Source organism: Thamnophis elegans, chromosome 3 (assembly GCF_009769535.1).
Source record: "Thamnophis elegans isolate rThaEle1 chromosome 3, rThaEle1.pri, whole genome shotgun sequence".
Classification (NCBI taxonomy): Eukaryota; Metazoa; Chordata; class Lepidosauria; order Squamata; family Colubridae; genus Thamnophis; species Thamnophis elegans.
Genome location: NC_045543.1, coordinates 76,601,813 through 76,622,611, shown reverse-complemented (window position 1 = coordinate 76,622,611; position 20,799 = coordinate 76,601,813). Strand labels below are relative to the sequence as shown.

Genomic DNA, 20,799 nt, shown 5'->3' with positions numbered 1-20,799 from the left:
CGCTGCAGGGGACAGTTAAGTAACTGTGCTCCATGTCAGCTTGTCTCGCTCTGACTACTGCACTAAACGCTTTGCTGATGAGCGATAGATTTGGTTAAATACCAGGATAATTGCTAGCTATAGCACCCAGCACTCTTGTAATGCCATGTAGTACATCAGTACTAGCTCTCGCCTCAGGCGGTTGTAGGCTTATCCACTCAAGAGGGCACTTATGTTCAATTATATTGTTCTCTCTTCCTTTCGGAGAAAGCAATTGTTGCTGAGCCAAATGAGCTCTAATAAATTATATTTCTTTCCCCTCCAGACCTGTGGAAGTAGATCAGGCATGCAAATGCCAAAGCTGCTATTTTCTAAATCTTGCCAGTATTTCCCTTTTTTCACCCTGCCTATCTACTAAAGGTTATCTGATTTTTGCGAGGCAGAGGTGTCATTTAAAAAATCTGTGTATATCAAATTCCTCTACCAGAAATGAACAAAATATGTACTTCCTATTTCTGGTATGTTGTTTATTTTTGATGGGAGATGTACTTTCAAGTACAGGTCGTTCTTGGCTTATGACCACAATTGAGTCCAGAATGTATGTTGCTAAGTGAGAAATTTGTTAAGCGAATTTTGCCCCATTTTATGACTTTTCTTCCCATATTTGTTAAGTGAATCACTGCAATTGTTTAGTCACACAGTTGGTAAGTGAACCTGGCTTCCCCATTGACTTTGCTTGCCAGAAGGTCTCAAGAATTGTCAAGCATCCAGTTTGTAAATGATCATAAGTGTGAAAAATGGTCATAAGTCACTTTTTTCAGTCCCATTGTAACTTTGAACGATCACTAAATGAATTGTTGTAAGTCGAGGATTATCCATATACATATGTATAGTTGCAGAGATGGCTCTTAGTGTTTTGTGTCAAAAATCTTGAAGAATCTTGTGGCACTTTAAAGATTAACACATTTATTGCTATGTAAAGTTCTGTGAATCACAAACTACTTGAGCAGTACAAGTTCTAGAATGACACTGGGATCTGGATTTATCAAAGATAGAAAATCTTTGCTTCTCTTCTATTTAATGCAGGATTTTAAGACGGCTTCTCTGCTTTTCTGGGACATTCATTAAATAGCCATGCTAAAATCTCGAAACTTTGAAAGCAGTCCGGGTTGGAAATACTTAAACTAAGAATGCCAGAGGCACACAATATATACATTGTTCCAAATTTACGTAAGTCTACCATTCGAGTTAGCCTAGCATTGTGTTATGGAGAAGAAACATTCTCAAACCGCTTCTGAACCAATTTCCACTTGTTCCACTGTCTAACTAGAAATTACAGGACAGTTTTGTGTAGTGGTTAAAGGCAACAGGCTTGAAACTGGGAGATTTTAGTCCTGCCATAGGCACAAAGCCAGCTGGGTAACTTTGGACCAATCATTCTCTCTGAGTTCTTAGAAGAAGTTCTCAGAATGGTATATATACCTTCTCGTAAACTCTGAGAGCAGAAACATACAGATATTATAGTATGTCTTGTTCCAATGTATGGAATTTTCCATGACTTCTATTGATTTTGAAGGTGGGAGGAAGGGAAACTTTCTCCATTCTTACACACAGTTTATATCCTGTGTGATGTTTTGTAGCTACACTGACTACCGAGGGATACCATGTGAATGACTTCATCCTTTATTGAAACCCTTCAAATGCATCTAGCCAGATACTTCTAGGGGTTCAAACCCCCTACTGGGAATTGAACTCACAAACTCAGAGAAGTTATGGAAAACACTACACATGAGAATAGGACACAATATAAAATCTGCATCTTTCTGGTCTGAGAGTTTAAGGAAAGGTAGATTGTAAATGAGAGCTTCTAGATATCCTTTCCTTCTACCACTGAACAAGAGGATCTTGTCTTTAAAGGCAATGTGCTGAATATACTCACCTAAAGTGAAGAAGTCTGTGAATTCATTTCCACGTAGAAGGTTTGAACCTACAAAAAAATCCCATTAAAAGACAAAGATGACCATGTACATGGATCTGTCCATATAATCACATACTCCCTTGGATCTCCAGCCTTATATCTGCTCTCCTTGTCCATCTTGACAGATACAATCTGAGTGGAGAGATGCCATTACAGATGCAGTTTCATCTGTATCTGATGAAGGTTTTCCTTAAGTGAGGTGACTAGGCAATAGCAATAACACTTAGACTTACATACCGCTTCATAGTGCTTTGCAGCCCTCTCTAAGTGGTTTACAGGGTCAGCATATTGCCCCCACAGACTGAGTCATCGTTTTACCAACCTCGGAAGGATGGAAGGCTGAATCAACCTTGAGCAAGTCAGGATCAAACTCCTGGAGTGAGCAGTGAGTTAGCCTGATGTACTGCCCAAGCAATTTTACAGTATGTGGTGCGATAATCAATAGAAAACATTGTATTTGAATAAAAGAACTACGATAGGGTTAACAAACTTGGAGCCTGAATTCTAAAGACAGCATCCAAAATTGAGGGCTCAGCACGGAACAAAAATAAAAATAAACCTTCATACGACTTAATGTCCCTGTTTATACATTCCCATCTTCCCATGGTTTTGTAGGCCTCATTGGGCCCAATTTCATGACATTTCTTCAGGTACCTATTTGAGAACAAAGACAGTCCAAATTTTGTCCTTTGTGAGTCCTTTCATTAGGGGAGACATTAACTAGGTTTTAAGAATGCTTCAAAGTTCTCCAACAAGCTAGTACGCCACTCATAATTAAGAGGCCCCTTAAACTACTACATTGATGTTTTGAGATCAGCCCTGAGGTCAGGAAAGAAAGCTCTGGGGGTTCCTGACATGTACATTTAATGTTTGCAGAGATAAAATCTATTATGCTCAAAGGGACTTATTCTGAAAGGATGTATACTTGGGTGTCGCTCTTACAGAATAAGTACATCTATATTTACACCCTCCTTGCAAAAATAGATTCTGTGTTCACTGGAACTTATTTCCAGACAAATTTGTTGGAATCCTGTGCTCATATCTCTAGTGTGGTGGGTTTTTTTTTTAATCCCAATAGGAATTAAGTCAATTTCCTTATTAAAGGAGGAGAGAGGAAGTGGAAGAGATACAGAATCCAATCTTCTTTTCTTCCATGCTTCTTTTTTTTTTGTAAAGATAAATCATTTTTTAAAAATGAAGTTTGGGGAAAAAGATAAAATGAAATGTGTTTACACTTTTCTTCATTTATACTTGTTGCTTTGACACAACTTAATCTTCTCCCTAACTACAAATAAACGGGTGAACTGCAAATGTATGTTATAATCCCTCCATTTATATCTCTTACATTACTTTGAATGCTAAGAATAAAGGACCGTAGGAAATTATGCCAGAAATCTGTCATGTTGTGCATCAAAAAAAAAAAAACCTATGTGATGAAGTATTAGATACGGAAACAATGACATGTTAGGGCAAATAGGGGCAGTGACTGAAAATATCTATTCCATGTTCAGTTACTAATTACAGTGAGATTGGCAACATGTGAATGAAAAGGATAGAGGTTTCAAGACAGAGGAACACTTCTTATTGTGGAAGGAGAAGTAAACTGGATCTTAGGCAGTGGTGGGTTGCAGGCAGTGGTGGGTTGTACGGGCGTAGCGGTGCCTGCCGGGAGCACCGGGTACCATTCCGGTACGGTGCTCCAGAGAGCCTGCCGGCCCTCTTTACCTGTATTTGAGCTCTTCGGCGCTTATGTGCACGGAGCGTAAAGCGCCTGCGTGACGCTCTGCCGAGCAGCTGGAGCGTCGCAGAGCATCGCAGAAGGTAAGGATGCATGCGTGCACTGCGTGCATTCATATGGTGGACTGTGACCCGTCAAAACCGCGGTCCACTAAAGCGCGCCCGGTTAAAGCGCGTACCTGACGTCATCAGCAGCGCGACAAATACGACCGCCGAGAAAAAAGGGCGCTTTAAAAAGCGCTTTTAAAGCAAGCCGATTCACATAAAGGTTAGGGTTAGGGTTAGGGTTAGGTTAAGGGTTAGGGTTAGGGTTAGGGTTAGGTTTAGGGTTAGGTTAAGGGTTAGGCTTAGGGTTAGGTTTAGGGTTAGGTTTGGGGGGGTTAGGTTTAGATTTACACGTTAATTTTAAGTTTACAGCTCACAGCGTGCTGTTTTTGTCGCGCTGTGATGACGTCACGTACGCGCTTTCGTCAAGCGCGCTTTAGTCTACCGCGGTTTTGTGGTGGAACCATGGTGGACGCTGGGCCCTGTTGCACTGTACCAGTTGCACCGGGATCCAGAACCCACAACTGATCATAGGCGACTATTTTAGCAGCAGCCAGTACAGGTAGTCCTCGACTTACAATAGTTCATTTAGAAACCATTCAAAGTTACAACGGCACTGGGGAAAAAAGTGACTTACGACTATTTTTCACATTCATGATCACATGTCCCCAAGGTCATGTGACCAAAATTCAGACCCTTGGCAATTGACGCATAATGGTTGCAGTGTCCCAGGATCATGTGGTCCCCTTTTGCGATCTTCTGACAAGCAAAGTCAGTGGGAGAGCCAGATTCACTTAACAACTGTGTTACTAACTTAACAACTGCAGTGATTCATTTAACAACTGTGGCAAGAAGCCACAATAGTTTGCCCACATGTATAATGGGGCAAGGTCCACTTAATGACTGTCTCTCTTAGCAACAGAAATTTGAGGCTCTAAGTAGAGGACTTTCCATATTTATGTATTTTCACAGCAGCCTGGATGCTATTTGCAGATGTGATTTAGAAATTTACATGCTTTGAAAATGATTTGAAAGTTGTACTTTGGGCCACCTGGAACAAAAGCATCTCTCTGCTCTTCATTAAAACAGCCTGGCCCTTTTCTCTCCAAGCCTGAAAAGAGGATGATGTTTCAAGGAATCCACTCATTAAAGTTAATACAAGTTTTAAAGCAACAGTGCCTTTTTTAGGGTTTTACAGAAATCTGAAAAAATACAGACTGTCTTGATTCATAGTAGATGCTATGAATTCATATGAACTCTGAAGTTGTTTTTGAAAGTGTGTACAGTCCTCATGGAATCCCTGCCATTACTTCTTATTAAGCAAATAGCATGCATATATAACTACTGGCTTCAGTTAGAAAAAAAATGAATTTAAGCATTCTTGGATTTTGGATCTAGGATAACCAGAACTTTGACTCAAAGTAAAAGTGGGAAACTCCCTTTTTGACAGATAATACATATCTTAGTAAATAGACAAAGACTATGACTATTTTGACCATTGAAACATTGGAATAGCATAACCAGACATGGCACTGAATGAAATCATTTTTTTCTTTATGATCATCTTAGTAAAGTAAAAATTTGGGTTTGGAATAACTAGGATAATATGTGGAGGCACGTGAAGCACTTTCCCAAACCTATTATGCATTTATTTTTGTTCATCTGTACTAACTTACAGCATATATTATATGATGCCTTTTCTTCATTTATCTAATTTTCCTTCTTATTAGTGTATTGCCATGATAGCCAACCCATGGCATGTATGCCACAGGTGGCACACGGAGCCATATTTGCCAGCACGGCAGCTCTCACTCTGGCGGGCCTATGTGCACCAGCCAGCTCATTTTTAACCTTTTGGAGGGCCGGGGGAGGCCATTTTTACCTTCCCCAGTCTTTAGGAAAACCTCCGGAGCCTAGAGAGGGTGAAAAACATGCCCAATGGGCAAACCGGAAGTTCATCCCTGAACTTCCAGTTGGGCCGTTTTTCGCCCTCCCCAGGCTCCAGAGGCTTTCCTGAAGCCTAGGGAGGTCGAAAAACGGCCAAATGGGCAAACTGGAAGTTTGGTTTTTTCCCCCTCCCCAGGCTTCAGGAAAGCCTCCGAAGCCTAGAGAGGGCGAAAAGCAGGCCCAACGGGTTAACCGGAAGTTCAGAGATTTTCCTGAAGCCTAGGGGAGGCAAAAACGTCCTCCCCTGGCGCTCCGGAAGGCCCTGTAGTTTGCAACTTTAATGTAGATTCTCAGCTGAAAGAATATAAGAGTGTGAAAAAGCTTTAACAAATCAACTATACCTTTTCAGAGCTTAAATCTTTAAAATATTGCTTCGCATTAAGAGTCTAATGGTCTTAAAATGTAAATACAAATAACATTTTGCTTTTCAAGCATGACTGTCTTAGTGGTTTCTCACATCTCTAGAAGCATATTATATTTTCCAGGCCATTGACTTAACAGCAGTTCACTCAAGTTAGTCTGTTCTTTGTATGGTGTTGGTCCACTGATGATTTCATTGTAAAAGTTAGTTTTCCGCTTGCATTTTTTTTTCTTCATAATGCTCGCTTGAAGAACAGCTAAGGAGAAGAAGGGAAAGTAAGGCATTGGGAAGATCAGGCAGGCACGTTGGTGGAAATGCCACACATGAAACCATGGACATCATGGGGGGGGGGGCGGATGGTTAAGGGAAGATAGGAAAATTTAGGCACTGGGAAAGTTGCGCAAGCAGGCAGCTGAAAATGGCATGCTTGAAACCTTCAGTGATGGCAGAAACCAAACAAAAATAGGAAAAGGAAGAAAGTCACATACAGTAGACCTCAACTTGTGACCCCAGTTGAGCCCACAATTTCCATTGCTAAGCTGCAAAAAATTGTTAAGTGAGTTTTGCCCCATTTTACAACCTTTCTTGCCACAGTTGTTTTAATGAATCACTGCAGTTGTTAAGTGAGTCACAAGGTTAAATGAATCTGGCATCCCATTGACTTTGCTTTTCTGAAAGTTGCAAAAGGTGGTCACATGACCTGGGATATTTCAACCTTCATAAATACATGCCAGTTGCCAAGTGTCCAAATTCTGATCACATGACTGTGGGGATGCTGCCGTGGTGTGAAAAATGGTCATAAGACACTTTTTTCAGTGTTGCAATAACTTTGAATAGTCACTAAATAAATGGTGGTTAAATCGAGGACTGCCTATAGAAGGAGAGATGGAGCCTCACCAGCCTTGTCCTAATTAACCCATAGGACCACTTGATTTCGTTCTAGTTTTGCCAAATCTCAGGTCTATTAGAGTGATTTGAAACATTACTGTGTTGACATTTGGTCCACAGCATTCCTGACAACTAGTAGGCTAGCTGAAGTTGACAGAAGGTAAAATCCAATTGCATCTGAGGAAGTTCCACATTTCTTGTCTGTAGTGGATTTTTGAAAAGGGTTTGATTAAGGGACTTTCCTCATACAGTATTTGTAATCAGTAAGAAAGAATATCTTTTTTCTGGGTTAGATCAACCTAGAGGCAGGACTATTCTGGCTTTTTCTGACAGGAAGAACTCAATCCAGATTTTGTTCTTTCACTTAGTAACTGTTCAACATACTCTTCACTGCTTCGTAGGAGATTAACTTAAGCAACCTGCTTAAACTTAATCTTCCCATTTATTCATGTTGTGTAACTAGAATTGGAAGAAAAAAAATCTCAGAGTTGATGCATAGTTTTCTTCTGTCCATCACATTATGGCCAGCAAAGGACTTAAATCAGAATCAGAATAGAGCTGGAAGGGACCTTGGAGGTCCTTTAGTCCAGCCCCCTGCTGGATTTTGACAACAGGAGGTCTCTTTATTGAAGGACAATTTTCCTTTGTATGAATTCTTTGCACTCAGCTCAAATTACCTCCCTATTCCACATTTATAGACTTTTTTTGGTGGACTCTGATGAAAAATTAGGTCAAAGTCTGACTAAAGCTCTTCCCACACTCCAGGCAGTTATTTCTCTTTTAAGTGGGCTCTTCTATGTGAAGTAAGGTTGCTGTTTCTATTCGATCATTTCTTTATTTTATTCTTAAATTAATCATGTATTTTGAAAAAAAAAATCCCAGAACAGTCCATGCCAATTTATAAAAGTAGCAAAACTTTTATACATCTTCTAGAAGTTTATAAATCAGTACACTTAAAACCACAAATTAAATTAACATCCATAAAACCATCACAAAAATTCAGAGGCAAAAGCCTAGCAATACAAATGTTTCCTTTATTCTCAGTCCTGGGTAAGAGGGGGCAAACATACTTTTTTGACAAATAAATTGCTTGGCATAGAACAGTGATGGCAAACCTTTTCATACTTAGTGCCAAAAAGAGAGTGAGTGCATGCTTGCGCTTTGCACGCTCATCTGGCTGTGACCCGGAAGAGGATCTGTCCAGGGGGCATGTGTGCACCGGAAAATGAACTTCCGGTTTCCAGTGCGCACATATGTGCTGGCCAGCTAGTGTTCTGGTTACTGGCGTGCATGCATGCGACAATCAGCTGGCTGGCATGCATGCTCACGGCCAGAAAATAGAAGATCAGCTCTTCCAGTTTTGAGCACTGCCACATGCACGAAGGCCAGCTGATCATTGCATGCGTATGTGCACCAGAAACCCGGAAGAGGAACGAGCGATGCCACACGTACCAGGCAATATGGTTCCACTTTGGACACATGTGCCATAGGTTCGCCATCACAGGCCTAAAAGGTTCACAAGAGAAGACACTCCCATTTTCCATGTAGACAAACTTCTGACCTGAGGGTCATCTTCAAAAAGGCTTCATCTGATGTTATGAGTAAATAGGTTTCTACTGAAGAGGTACTCCTGTAGATATTGTTCTTGCATTTTAATTTTATTGTACTATATTGTATTGTATGCCTATAGCTTCCCACTTCAAAAGTGACTCCAGGAGGCATGCATCAAAAAATGTAAAAATAAATTTAAAACAATGCAAGATAATTTATATGGGTGCCAAGTAGAACTATTGCCATGAATAGGAATACAGCCAAGAAACGTATCTCTTAACCAGATAATAGTTGTGACATTTTGCCCTAGTTGCGACTTCTAACCTCACATATAGCACATTGCATTAATCAAGAAGGATTTTAACCAATTGTGGATAATTTCTGCCAAGTTTGATAGTTCAAAAAGGTCACGGGTTGTGCAAACACACTCCTTGCCACAATCACCACCTGCAAATCCACTGACAGCCGAGCATCAGGAAACACTGCCAAATTGTGAATCTGTTTTTTCTGGGCAGATTCTACTTTTCTGTTTCTCAACATCATCTTTGTTTCATCCGGATTTAATTTCAGCTTGTTCTTCCTCATTTACACCTTGGTTGAAATTAGATAGCATGAGTTGCTTCCTTATTTGTGTAAGCTCAGTATGGTGGACTCCATGTATCTCCAATAGAAAAATCCATTATTCTTAAAGATCTGTGAATAATTGAACGTGGATTGGTATTCTTAACCTAGGCACAAGGACCTATTACTTTCAATAAAAATATAATAAACTCAATGGTGAATATAGTTTGTATTTATTGTGACATTTATTATTAAGAAAAGTATGAGGTTCTGCTGTTGCTATTGTTTGGTTTAGTTCGGTTCAAATCAGTTTTCAATTCCTGACATTTTCCTATACTAGCCCCTGCCATTTTTCTTAACACGATTTTAAGTGGTTTACCATTGCCTCTTTCCTAGGGGTTGAGAGAAAAAGATTGGGCCAAGGTCACTTGGCTGGCTTTCTGCCTACAGCAGGACTAGAACTCCCAGTCTCCCAGTTTTTAGCCTGGTACCTTAATTATTACATCAAGCAGATTCAAAAAAATTCAAATCATAAAAACATCATGTCCTTCAATTAGTTAATAACTTTGCTTGCTTGTAAAAGATTTCATTGGTTCATTTTTCTGTTTCTTGAAAGCAATAAAAGTAGTAAGTTTAAATCAATGAAGTCAAAGAAAGGAGAATGACTCTATAGTCTACTTGAAAGAAATTCATTGGATATAGTTCCCCACTGAATTATAACCATTCAAAACAGAATGACTGCAACACATTTTCTTCTGCAAATGACTCTAGCATACTTGTGTACCAAAGCATTTTGCTAATTATAGCATAGATTTCCCCATTGATGAATATATGCAGAATTAACACAGGAGCATCAATGTTACCCTTTCACTATTATTGTTGTACAAGCAGCCATGGCAGATGTTGGCACTTAGTTACACAAACATTAGTCTTAAAGATTGGCCATTTGGATTTGATGATGACAAACGGGAGGCCTGGTGGAAATCTGAGGCTCAAACCAATCAGGAAGTTAATGAGGAGAGAAATTGCCACTGCAGCTTACCCTTAATTACATCCAGGCTAGGCGGGAAATGAGTGCTGTGGGTGAATCTTAACTCATCAAAGGTGAATGAGGTCAGAGACCCTTCCATTTTGTGTTTTGTATCGAGCACAGATTGAAATGTTGCAAATATTTCTTCCACTATATTAGCTTTTGAACTGTTTAAAAGTTTGCTTTGATCTTTTCCTGTTTATTGTTCTGGAACCTGGGCACTTCCTTTGGTATAACATCAGTTCTTTGGTGATTTGGGTCCTGCATCTTTCTGTATATGCCACTTTCTACATTTACATTCAGTTTTCATCATGTCTTCCTATGTCATCCCTTCTGTATGGGGCCATTGAAATCAGGATATCTTCCACTGGCCAGAGATGAGCAACCTCTTGGATTAGGAGTCTGTTTTACTCATTCATTCATTTCCAAGTGTTTGTATCCCACCCACTTTCTCACAGCCCATCACAAGATTGAAATCCAGGTCAGCTTGAAAAAACAGCTATTCAATTAAAATCTACCCAATTTAACCCCCCAGAAGGCCTGGAAAGAGGTTCCTTTTTATTGCCTGATCATTAGTGGTCCCTCTATCAAACCATCTGGTTTTGACCTGCCTCACTTTGTCTGGTTGAAATTGAACAAAGTTAGGTGTGATACTGGAAGAAATGCCTCTGTCCTGTATCAGTGGGGATGGAAAGATTCCTCTTGTTGTGATAGTGGTACTGATATGCAAGCTATTAGACATATTATGCAAGATTGTCCATGAGGTACATTCTCTGATTCCCTAGAAGATCTGCATGAAGGAACACCAGAGGCCTGGATAGCAGAATTGGACAACCAGTTATGATGCCACTGCCATACCCCCCCCCCCCAAAAAAAAGAAGTTTTACTTATAATGAGGTGGACTATATAAATGTTTACTTCTGCCAGTGTTGCCAAGAAAACTATAGGGATTTCTCCAGCAGCCAGGCATCAGCACTGTCTTAAGGGCATATCCCTCCCACAAAGAAAATACTGAGCAGGAAAAGAGAGGGTTTTTTCCTGACAATTCTCAATTTGATGAAAAAGAATTTAAACTTGAGTTGCTTTTCAAAGAAAAGTACTTTACTGAATCTCTAAATTGAGTGGAGTATAAGGTAGCCAAGGCAGGTGTGTCCCTTATCTTTCACAGTGCAGCTATCTGTCAAGGAATTGGTAACCTCCTTGGCATCCACGCTTCGTTATATTTCAAGGGAAGATACCAAGAGAGAATTCCTTATGGGTTTTTTCAGACAAGGAAGTGTGGTGGGAAAGTAAGAGAAAGTAAGATCAGCAGTTGTAGCATTTTCCAAGCTCTTTGGGAATAAGATAATAAGAAAAAAACAGAATGTTCCTTGCATGGGGAAAAAAAAAAACTCCTGAGAAATTAAAAAAGCCAATTCAGCACAGCACTACTGTGGGGCTTCCAAGAAAGAGGCAATCACTCAGTTGGGGGAGAGACGGTTGCCCTGACAACTAGAATTTAGGACTTCTTGGAGTACGTGTATAATAGCACCCCCCCCACACACACACACACGAATGTGCAAAATATATTTCTAGTTTAAATCTTGTTATAATTGCTAATGCTGTTTTTTACCCTTTTCTAGAATTGGGGGCCATCTGTCTGTAGAATAAGCATGGCTTCTCCCTGAATTATATCTGATAATCCAAACTAGATTTTCTGTTTGTGTGTGTGTGTGTGTGTGTGTGCACGTGCGCGCGCACACACACGTGTGCAGTTGTTTCTTCAGTTGCATAAAGAGTCCATATTACCAAAATACATATGAACAAAAGAATTCATCTCTGATTCCCATTTGTGTTACCACCTTTTTCTGGGCCTTTAAAAGCAACTAGGAATTTAGCTGCTGAGTTATTGCTTGAGTTTTCTTTGTGATGTGCCTGTTATTGGAGCCCTTTCAAAAATAAGTAGCAGTGTCAGTTCAAATGGAGTTGGAGTCAAGTTGACTCCTGCCGCATAAGAACAGGCATTGCTACCTTTTTTCAAGGTGAGCTCCCCTTACCTTTTAAAAAGACCCTAGCAGAGTAGTATTTTTTATCTGCTCAACCAAGGGACAACCCCTTGTCAAAGGTGTTAAATGTGGGTGATTCATGGGTTGACATCAGGAAATCTCCGGACTGTAGGCTTTGTTGGGAAATTGAAAAGGCATTCCTCCCCATTGACTTCTTATTGTTGCCAAGAAAATATGGATGTGTCCATATAGTCATCTGAACATCTAAAATTAAGCTTGATTGAGGAAAGGTTACAGGTAGTCCTCAAATTAGCAACAATACAGTTAGCAATTAGCAACCGTTCAAAGTTATAAATGCACTGGAAAAAGTGGGCTTACAATCAGTACTTGCTCTTAAAACTGTTGCAACCTGCCCACAGTCACCTGATCAAATTGGCAATGGGCATGTATTTATGACAGTTGCACTGCCCCAGGGTCATGTGAGTGCCGTTTGTGACCTCAGTCAGCCTGTATCAGCAAAGTCAATGGGTGAAGCCAGATTTGTTTAACAATTGTGTTATTAACTGCAAGAGATTCGCTTAACAACCATGGCAAAAAGGTCATAAAATTGGATGTGACTCACTTAACTGCTTTGCTTAACAACTGAAATCCTCAATTGTGGTTGTAACTCGAGAACTGTCTGTACATTTTCATACCTTTTGTTTGAACATATTTGATGTGAATTTCCTTTTCTGGAGTGCTTCCACCATCAAAAGCTAGTATGTTGGTTGTAGCTTTTTCTCAAAATTTGAATGCAAAATAGATAATCCTGGAATATTGGTCTGCCATCTAATTGGCTTAAGCTTCTCAATATGTCTCAACATTGATGTTAATGTTTTTGAAATGTATTGATTGGTTAAGTCGTACCCGTCACTGACATCTGCCTGGAAGCAAGGAGGACCTGTGTTATGTGTCATGACAAACAATATAAATTTGGTACCTATGCAAGACTTTATGACATCAGATAATTGCATCATTTGTTTTATGATATGATACATGTGCCATTTTTAAGTCAGTGTGTCTTCTTGTAGGTATTTCTGTTTACTGATGCTACTGCTGTTCTGTAATGCTAATTGTTTTATGTCTGCATTTTGGTTTTAATGTGCTTTTTCTACAGTCCACTTTTTTAAAATGTTAAGGAAAACTCCTTCCAAGCCTTAAGCAGATACGAAGTCCTTTTGATTTTAATAGAACAATGCCATGGTCTTTATAGATCTAATTCAGGTATTACCAGAACTTCAAGGAGGAGTCTTTGTTTTATTTTCCAGAATGGGAGGAGGGAATGGTCACACGTGGGTTTTATCACAGCCTGATTGGTCCAAGGCTGAGAGGAAATCTATAAATACCGGTGCCTGTCCATTGCTAGCCCAGATTCTCTCTCAGCCTGGTCCAAGCTGTAGAGTAGTTGGATAGGTTCTGTTTGTTTTCTCCTTTTGGGTGAGTTCTATTCAATCTGATTCCTATTTGGCTAATTGGGCACTTTAAATTCAAATTCTAAATTGATCTGCTGCGGCCCCAAGGGACAGATCTCTGCCTCGGGCGGCTGGGGGAGAGCCCAGTGGGGCACCAGTCTCCCCCCCGCAGGCCAGGAACCTTTGCCCGTCCCCGGGTGCGGGGGTGCGGTTCCATTCAAACTGCTTCGTTCAAACTACTTGAAGGGGCTGTTTTTTTGCAGCATTCAAACTGCTTCGTTCAAACTACTTGAAGAGGCTGTGTTTTTGCAGCAGGAAAGTGAAAGTGAAACTTTAAGCCTCGAGGCTCCAGCGTGCAGATCGCTCCGGAGGGGGCCCCTCGCTGCAGGCTTCCTTTGTTTGTGTTGCCGGGGAGACAGAGCAGGGGGGGAGAGCGGCTCTCCCTGCTCAATTTAAAGTGAAGCCGGCTAGAAGCCTGGCTGGGCTGCTGGTGATTATTTCCAGCCCTTTTCTCCCGCGCACGGAGTTCCGGTGGCCATTTTGGAGGCTGCCACGTGCGTGAGGCCTTGCCTTATTGACGGGCCTAGTGCGGCCTAGTGAGAGGCCTTGAGCCTAGGTCTCCCCACAGGCTTCAGGCCCTGGTCTCAGGTGGGACTTTGGAGGCCGATTCCTGCTCCTTTCGTCAGACACGTGAGTGGGGCATGGACGAGGGAGCGGAGATTCCCCAGGGGCAAGGGGCAGGCCCTACTGGGAGTGAGGAGGCCTTGGATCGGGAGGTGGGGAGGGGGGCTCCCCCTCAGAGATCCCTTTCTTCAAGGCGCCCCTCCAGTTCTGTCTCTAGGGATGAGGCAGCTCGCCATAGGGCGCTGGAAAGGACCTTTGCCAGGGCAGAAAGGCAGGCCCAGTCCTCCAAGCCTTTATCTAGGGACAGATCCAGGTCCCCTGTTAGGCCCATTTCAGAAAGGTCTCTACTTAGAGGTTTTAGCCCGGCTTCTTCATGCAGCTCCCCTGGTAGGTCGCAGGCCTTCTCCAGGAGGGGGCGTTCTCCATCCCCCATAGATGATCCTCTGGAGGGCACGTCCAGAGGCCCCTGTTCCCCCCAAAGGTTGGCTCCTCAGGGCCCTGCTTCTACTTATGGGGATGTGGAGGATCTGGATAATCTCCCTGAAGGGATTAAGAGGCTTATTTCGGCAGCCATCACTCGGGGCATTGCCCAGCGGGACAAAGGCTCCCTTTACTCTAGGCATGGGGGGCTGAACAGGGCTCAGTTTCGGGCTTCCTCCCCTTCCATGATCAGTGAGGCTTCCTTCCTGGGTGGGGGGGAGTTACCCCAGGAGATGGGATTCTCAGATGATGAGAATACCACTGTTTCGGAGGAGCCTTCTTCTAAGGTCCTATTTATGCCCGCCTTGTTTAAAGTTCTCTTGGATAAGGCGAGGCACACCACCAAGGTCGGAACTGGGGATCCCTCTGTGCCCCCCCCAAGGGATCCCGACATGGTCATGTTCTCTGCCACGGCCACCAACAAGGAAGAGATCCCTGCCCCTCCCTTGTTCCTAGAGGTTCTGACCGACCAGTGGGCTAAACCTTCCACTTTCTCTTCTCCAGGTAGTACCGACCGTCGGCATTATAACATGGAGCAAACCTTTGCTCAGGCCATTCAGCTCCCGACGGTTGACACCCCTGTGGCCGCATTGGTGTCCTCCTCCCCGGTGGTGTCGGGCGATGCGGCAGATAAGATGAAGCCGGAGGATAAGCGCGCAGAGCTTACGTTGCGGAAGAACTTCAACGCCACAGCGTGGGCCATTAAGGCGGCGGCCTCGGCTTCCTACTTTAATCGTGCCACGGTCATGTGGCTCAAGAAGCTGCAGGCACGCATTCCCATACAGGAGGACCGGATCCATCAGGATCTGGTCAAGATTCTGGCGGCGTGTCAGTTTTCAGCTGACGCGACCTTGGACACGGTCAAGTTTGCTTCTAGCGCCCTGGCCACCTCGGTCACCTCCCGTAGGCTCCTGTGGTTGCGCCATTGGCAAATGGACAACAAAGCGAAATGGGATTTGGCGGCTGCCCCCTTCAAGGGGCCCGATCTCTTCGGGGAGGCTCTTACTCGCATCCTCGTGGAGGATAAGGACAAGAAGAAGGTCCTACCCTCCACGGCTAAGAAGGCCGAGAACAAGTCACGTCCCTTCCGTAGGCAACGGTATAGGGCCCCTAACTTCGGCTATAACCAGCGCTTCTCTTCTTTCTCTTCTGACAGGCATTTCTTGGGGCAGCCCTTCCAGGACAGGAGCCGTTTCCAGGGCCAGGCTCGGCGGCCCTTTCGGGGGGGAGGCGGCCGTCCCTTCCGCAGGGGGAAGTGACTCGAACCCGAGTCATCCCATCGGCGGCCGCCTCGCTCTTTATGCGGACCGGTGGGACGACATCACGTCGGACGCCTGGGTTCGAGCCACGGTTCGTTACGGGCTCAGGTTAGAATTTCTCTCCACTCCTCCAAATCTCTTTCGGTCGTTCCCTCCATCCCGGAGTCGAGAGCGCCGCCGCCTGATGAGTCAGGCGATCACCCACCTCCTCGAAATCCATGCGGTGGAGGCGGTTCCCGCAGGGGAACGGGGCCGGGGCCACTACTCAAATCTCTTCGTGGTCCCGAAGAGCACGGGGGGTTGGAGAGCAATTCTAGACCTCAAGCGCCTGAACAGGTTTCTGGTCTACAGGCGGTTCAAAATGTCATCGCTCAAGTCCATCCTTCAGGGCATCAGGAAAGGCGATTTCCTGGCCTCCGTGGATCTCACGGAGGCCTATCTTCATATCCCCATCCTGCCCGCTCATCGCCGGTTCTTGAGGTTCTCCCACGGGCCCCACCATTACCAGTACAGGGCTCTTCCCTTCGGCCTGGCCTCGGCCCCGAGGACCTTCACAAAGGTCCTGGCGGCTCTGGCGGCCCATCTGAGATCGGTCCCGGTCCGCCTCCAATGTTATTTAGACGATGTCTTGCTTCAGGCGGGCTCCCTGTCTCAGGCCGTTTCAGATCTTCAGATTACCATTCGAGGCCTCCAGGCCCTGGGGTTCTCGGTAAACTTCGAAAAGAGCCATCTCACTCCCTCCACTCGCATTCTGCATCTGGGGACAGTCATAGATTCCAAGTTGGGGGAGGTGCGTCTGTCTCAGGAGAGGCAGGTCAGCCTTCGTCGGCTGGCAGAGAGCGTTCGCACAAAGCGCTCCGTTTCCATCCTCTCTCTGTCGCAGTTATTGGGCAAGATGGTCTCTTGCATAGGGATTGTCCCGTGGGCCAGACTCCATCTTCGGCCCCTTCAATGGGAGCTTATCCCCTATCAGAGGGGACGAATGAGCAATTCCCTTCGGACTCTCCGCATCTCGACGGGAGTCCGTGCATCCCTGGTGTGGTGGCTCTCCCCGGCCATCCAGCGGGGGTGTCTGTTCTGGGAGCCGAACAGGGTGACCGTCACCACGGACGCGAGTCTGTTCGGGTGGGGGGCCCTGGTGGGCTCTCGGATGGCTCAGGGCAGATGGACGGCCTCGGACCTCCGTCACAACATCAATTGGCTGGAACTGAAGGCCGCGCGTCTGGCTCTGAGTCACTTTCGCTCCTCGGTGGAAGGGAGCCACGTTCTCCTCCTGACGGACAATGTGGCCACCAAGGCGCACATCAATCGTCAGGGCGGGACCCACTCGAGAGCCCTCTGGCTGGAGGCTCTGCGATTGGGGTCGTGGGCGGAGAAACACTTACAGTCCCTGGTGGCGGAGCACATCTCGGGACTCTCCAACGTCCAGGCGGACTGGCTCAGTCGAGCAACTCTGGACAACGGCGAGTGGCAACTCCACCCGTCGCTGTTCCGGGAGATCTGTTGTCGGTTCGGGTCCCCCCGGGTGGACCTGTTTGCGTCTCCCGAGAACACACAACTCCCGCGTTTCTTCACCCGTTTCCAATCCAGCTCGGCAGAGGGCACGGATGCCCTCAGGAGCCGGTGGCCCCCGGGCCTCCTCTATGCCTTTCCCCCCATTCCACTCATCCCGGGGACCGTCAGGAAGGTGGTGACGGAAAGGGCCCTGGTCATTCTGGTGGCCCCGTTTTGGCCCAGGAGACCCTGGTTTGCGGACCTGGTTCAGCTGTCAGTGACTTCCCCGTGGAGGATTCCGCAGGGGGAGGTGGTCTTACGGCAGGGGGCCCTGATTCACCCAGAGCCTCAGTGGCTTCAGCTGACCGTTTGGCTCTTGAACGGCGGCTTCTAAGGGGGGCTCATCTGTCTTCCGGGGTCATTCGCACCATCGAGGCGGCCCGTCGTCCCTCAACGACCCGCATTTATAACTCCACCTGGGCAGCGTTCGTCCGCTGGTGCTCCCCCAAGGGCATCTCTCCCATCAGAGCCACCATCCCCAACGTCTTGGATTTCCTTCAGAAGGGCCTGGAGGACGGGCTCTCGCAAAACACCTTGCGTCGCCAAGTGGCGGCTCTGTCCTCGGTCTTGGGGGGGGCGGGATCTTCTTCTCTTTCCCAGTCTCCTCTGGTCAAGCTGTTCCTCAAGGGGGCGGCAAATCTCAGGCCTCCCCCCGTTCATAGATTCCCCACGTGGGATCTTCCGCTTGTCCTCAAGGCATTAACAGGAGCCCCGTTTGAACCTCTCCGCTCGGTGCACTTGCGCTTCTTATCACTGAAGGTGGTCTTCCTGGTGGCCATCACTTCCGCCCGGCGTATATCCGAGCTGGGCGCCCTGTCTTGTAAGGACGACCTCTGTCATTTTCACCAGGACAGAGTGGTCCTTCGCCTTGACCCGGCGTTCGTCCCCAAGGTAAATACCCCCTTTCACAGGGCTCAGGAGATCGTCCTGCCTGACTTCTGCCCGAGTCCGTCCACTGACAGGGAGCGTCTTTGGCATCGTCTGGATGTCCGCCGTGCCTTGCGGATCTACCTCTGGCGGACCAAGGATTTCCGCAAGTCGGAGGCCTTGTTTGTCTCCTTCCTACCTGGAGCTCTGGGTTCGAGGGTGTCCTCGGCTACCATCGGCCGTTGGCTGCGTCAGGCCATCTCGGAGGCCTACGTGGCCTCAGGGCGGCCGGTTCCGTCAGGCGTCACGGCGCACTCTACAAGGAGCGCGGCAACCTCGGCAGCGTGGGCCACGAGGGCCCCGTTTGAAGACATCTGCCGGGCGGCTACCTGGGCCTCTCCAACCTCGTTCATCCGGCATTATCGTCTGGATGCTTTCGCGTCAGCGGACGCGTCTTTCGGTCGTAGGGTCCTACAGGGGGTGGCAGCTGAGGCTCCCCTTGGTTCCTAGAGTTCCTGTTCTCCCTCCCTGGGACTTTAGCTTGGGTATGTCCCACGTGTGACCATTCCCTCCTCCCATTCTGGAAAAAGGACGTTGGTCTTACCTGAACGTCTATTTTCTGATGGGAGGAGGGAATGGTCACAACCCGCCCTGAGTTCTGTCTGTTGGGGCCAAGGGGAGGGCCCGGGGGGTGTTTCCCGGGGTTTGTTGTGTTGTTTCTTGTTTTTCAGTTGTACCGTTCATGTTCGAGAATCTGGGCTAGCAATGGACAGGCACCGGTATTTATAGATTTCCTCTCAGCCTTGGACCAATCAGGCTGTGATAAAACCCACGTGTGACCATTCCCTCCTCCCATCAGAAAATAGACGTTCAGGTAAGACCAACGTCCTTTCTGCATAAAATACAGTCAATTCATCATTCAGTTGTTTCATTGAAATTAGAAGAGGTTAATTAATACACAAACATCTCCTTATTTCCCATAGATTGTCAGCCTATATGACAAGCATAGAGTTTCTAAGTGTGCCTTTTCTCATTCTGGAGATGCTTTGATGGCACAAGTTTTTTCAAAATTCTGAATTTCCCTTATCATCCAGCTTTTGAAATTGTGAGAATCTTATAGAGAGGGGGAGTTGCTGTCCAGTTTTTGCATGGACCTGCAAAGGTTTTAGAAAGGATAAATATATCTTGAATATTTATACCTGCAAGTTTATCTGAGATGCAAACAATCTAATACCATGAATGACCAGCCCATGATTCAAGTTAATGTTTTACGACTCACCATGGACAGCATCTTCTCTCTCTCCACTCTTCCCTGGGAAAATGGGTGAGATAAATGAATCTGGGTATCCTTAAAAAAAGGCAAGTGTGATATCCTGAGTCTTTTGGAACTTTCAATCTTGGACCAACTTTGTGGTTCTTCTCGTCCATCTTATTAGGTGAGGCCAACTTATTTTCCAAAGAACATAATGAAAATAAAAATATTTTCCAAAGAAAAAAAAACTTATTTTGGATCTTATTAGTGGGGTTCAACTTATTTTCTAAAGCACCAAAGGACAGGACAAGAAACAATGGATGGGAATTAATTAAGGAAGGAAACACCCTGGAATTAAGGAGAAACTTCCTAACAGTGAGAACAATTAACTAGTAGAACAGCTTGTCTTAAGAAGTTGTAGGTGCTTCATCACTGGAGGTTTTTAAGAAGAGACTGGACAGACACCTATCTGACTTGGTATAGGGTCTCCTGCTTGAGCAGAGGGTTGGACTGGAAGACCTCTAAGATTCCTTCCAGCTCTATTCTGAATTTGAAATATTATACATGTCTAGACTGTGCTTAAGTACAAGTTCTGGACTTTCATTGCATATTGATATGTCCATGGATGTATGTAAGGCAACCCAACTGTACAATGTTATTATTCTGTGTCATTTATCTTGGCATTCCTTTTTTTTCTTTCTCTTTCTCCTTCCCCTTTATCCCATTGCTTCTTTAGTATTTTCGCCACCCAGTAGTCAAGATTCTGGCTTGGTTTCCCTTTCCAGCAGTTCTCCCATCAGCAATGAAAGTACCAAGGCTGTGCTGGAGTGCGAATCCGCCTCTGACTCCAGCACCTTTCCAGTTCATTCTGTTATGGAAGATGGTGAATAAGCAGGATGGAAAAAATAAAAGTCCTGGTGTGGATTCCCTTGAAGAAGTGCCTTCCTGTTAATTTGGGTTTGCCTGTTTTGTGATGACAGATGCTGAAATAACTGTTGATAAAATGTTCACTTATTCCCTTTATATTTGTTCTGCACTTTGTGATTTTCAGTCTTAGTTAAGAATGAGTATAGTGTAAAGGGCTACAAGAGCATTACCCTTAAATATTTTGAAAGAAATTTATTGGTATTCTTTAATTCTTTTTTTAAAAGTCCCTTTTTGACTAATAAACAGTATATAAATAAAATTAAAGATTATTTTGTAGATAAAATGTAATCGAAGTTCAGTGTATGCAAAAGATTCTTAGATTT

The 20,799-nt window shown here is 44.9% G+C and overlaps 1 protein-coding gene across 1 annotated transcript in view; it reads left to right on the top strand.

Moving 5' to 3' along the window:
* The window catches only part of DMRT1 (doublesex and mab-3 related transcription factor 1), an 80,592-nt gene extending 60,152 nt beyond the window's left edge, over positions 1 to 20,440 (top strand). The window contains exon 5 of the mRNA XM_032213974.1: positions 20,286 to 20,440. Coding sequence (XP_032069865.1) covers positions 20,286 to 20,440 — 155 coding nt within the window. The remainder of the gene's footprint in view (positions 1 to 20,285) is intronic.
* Positions 20,441 to 20,799: the final 359 nt, after the last annotated feature.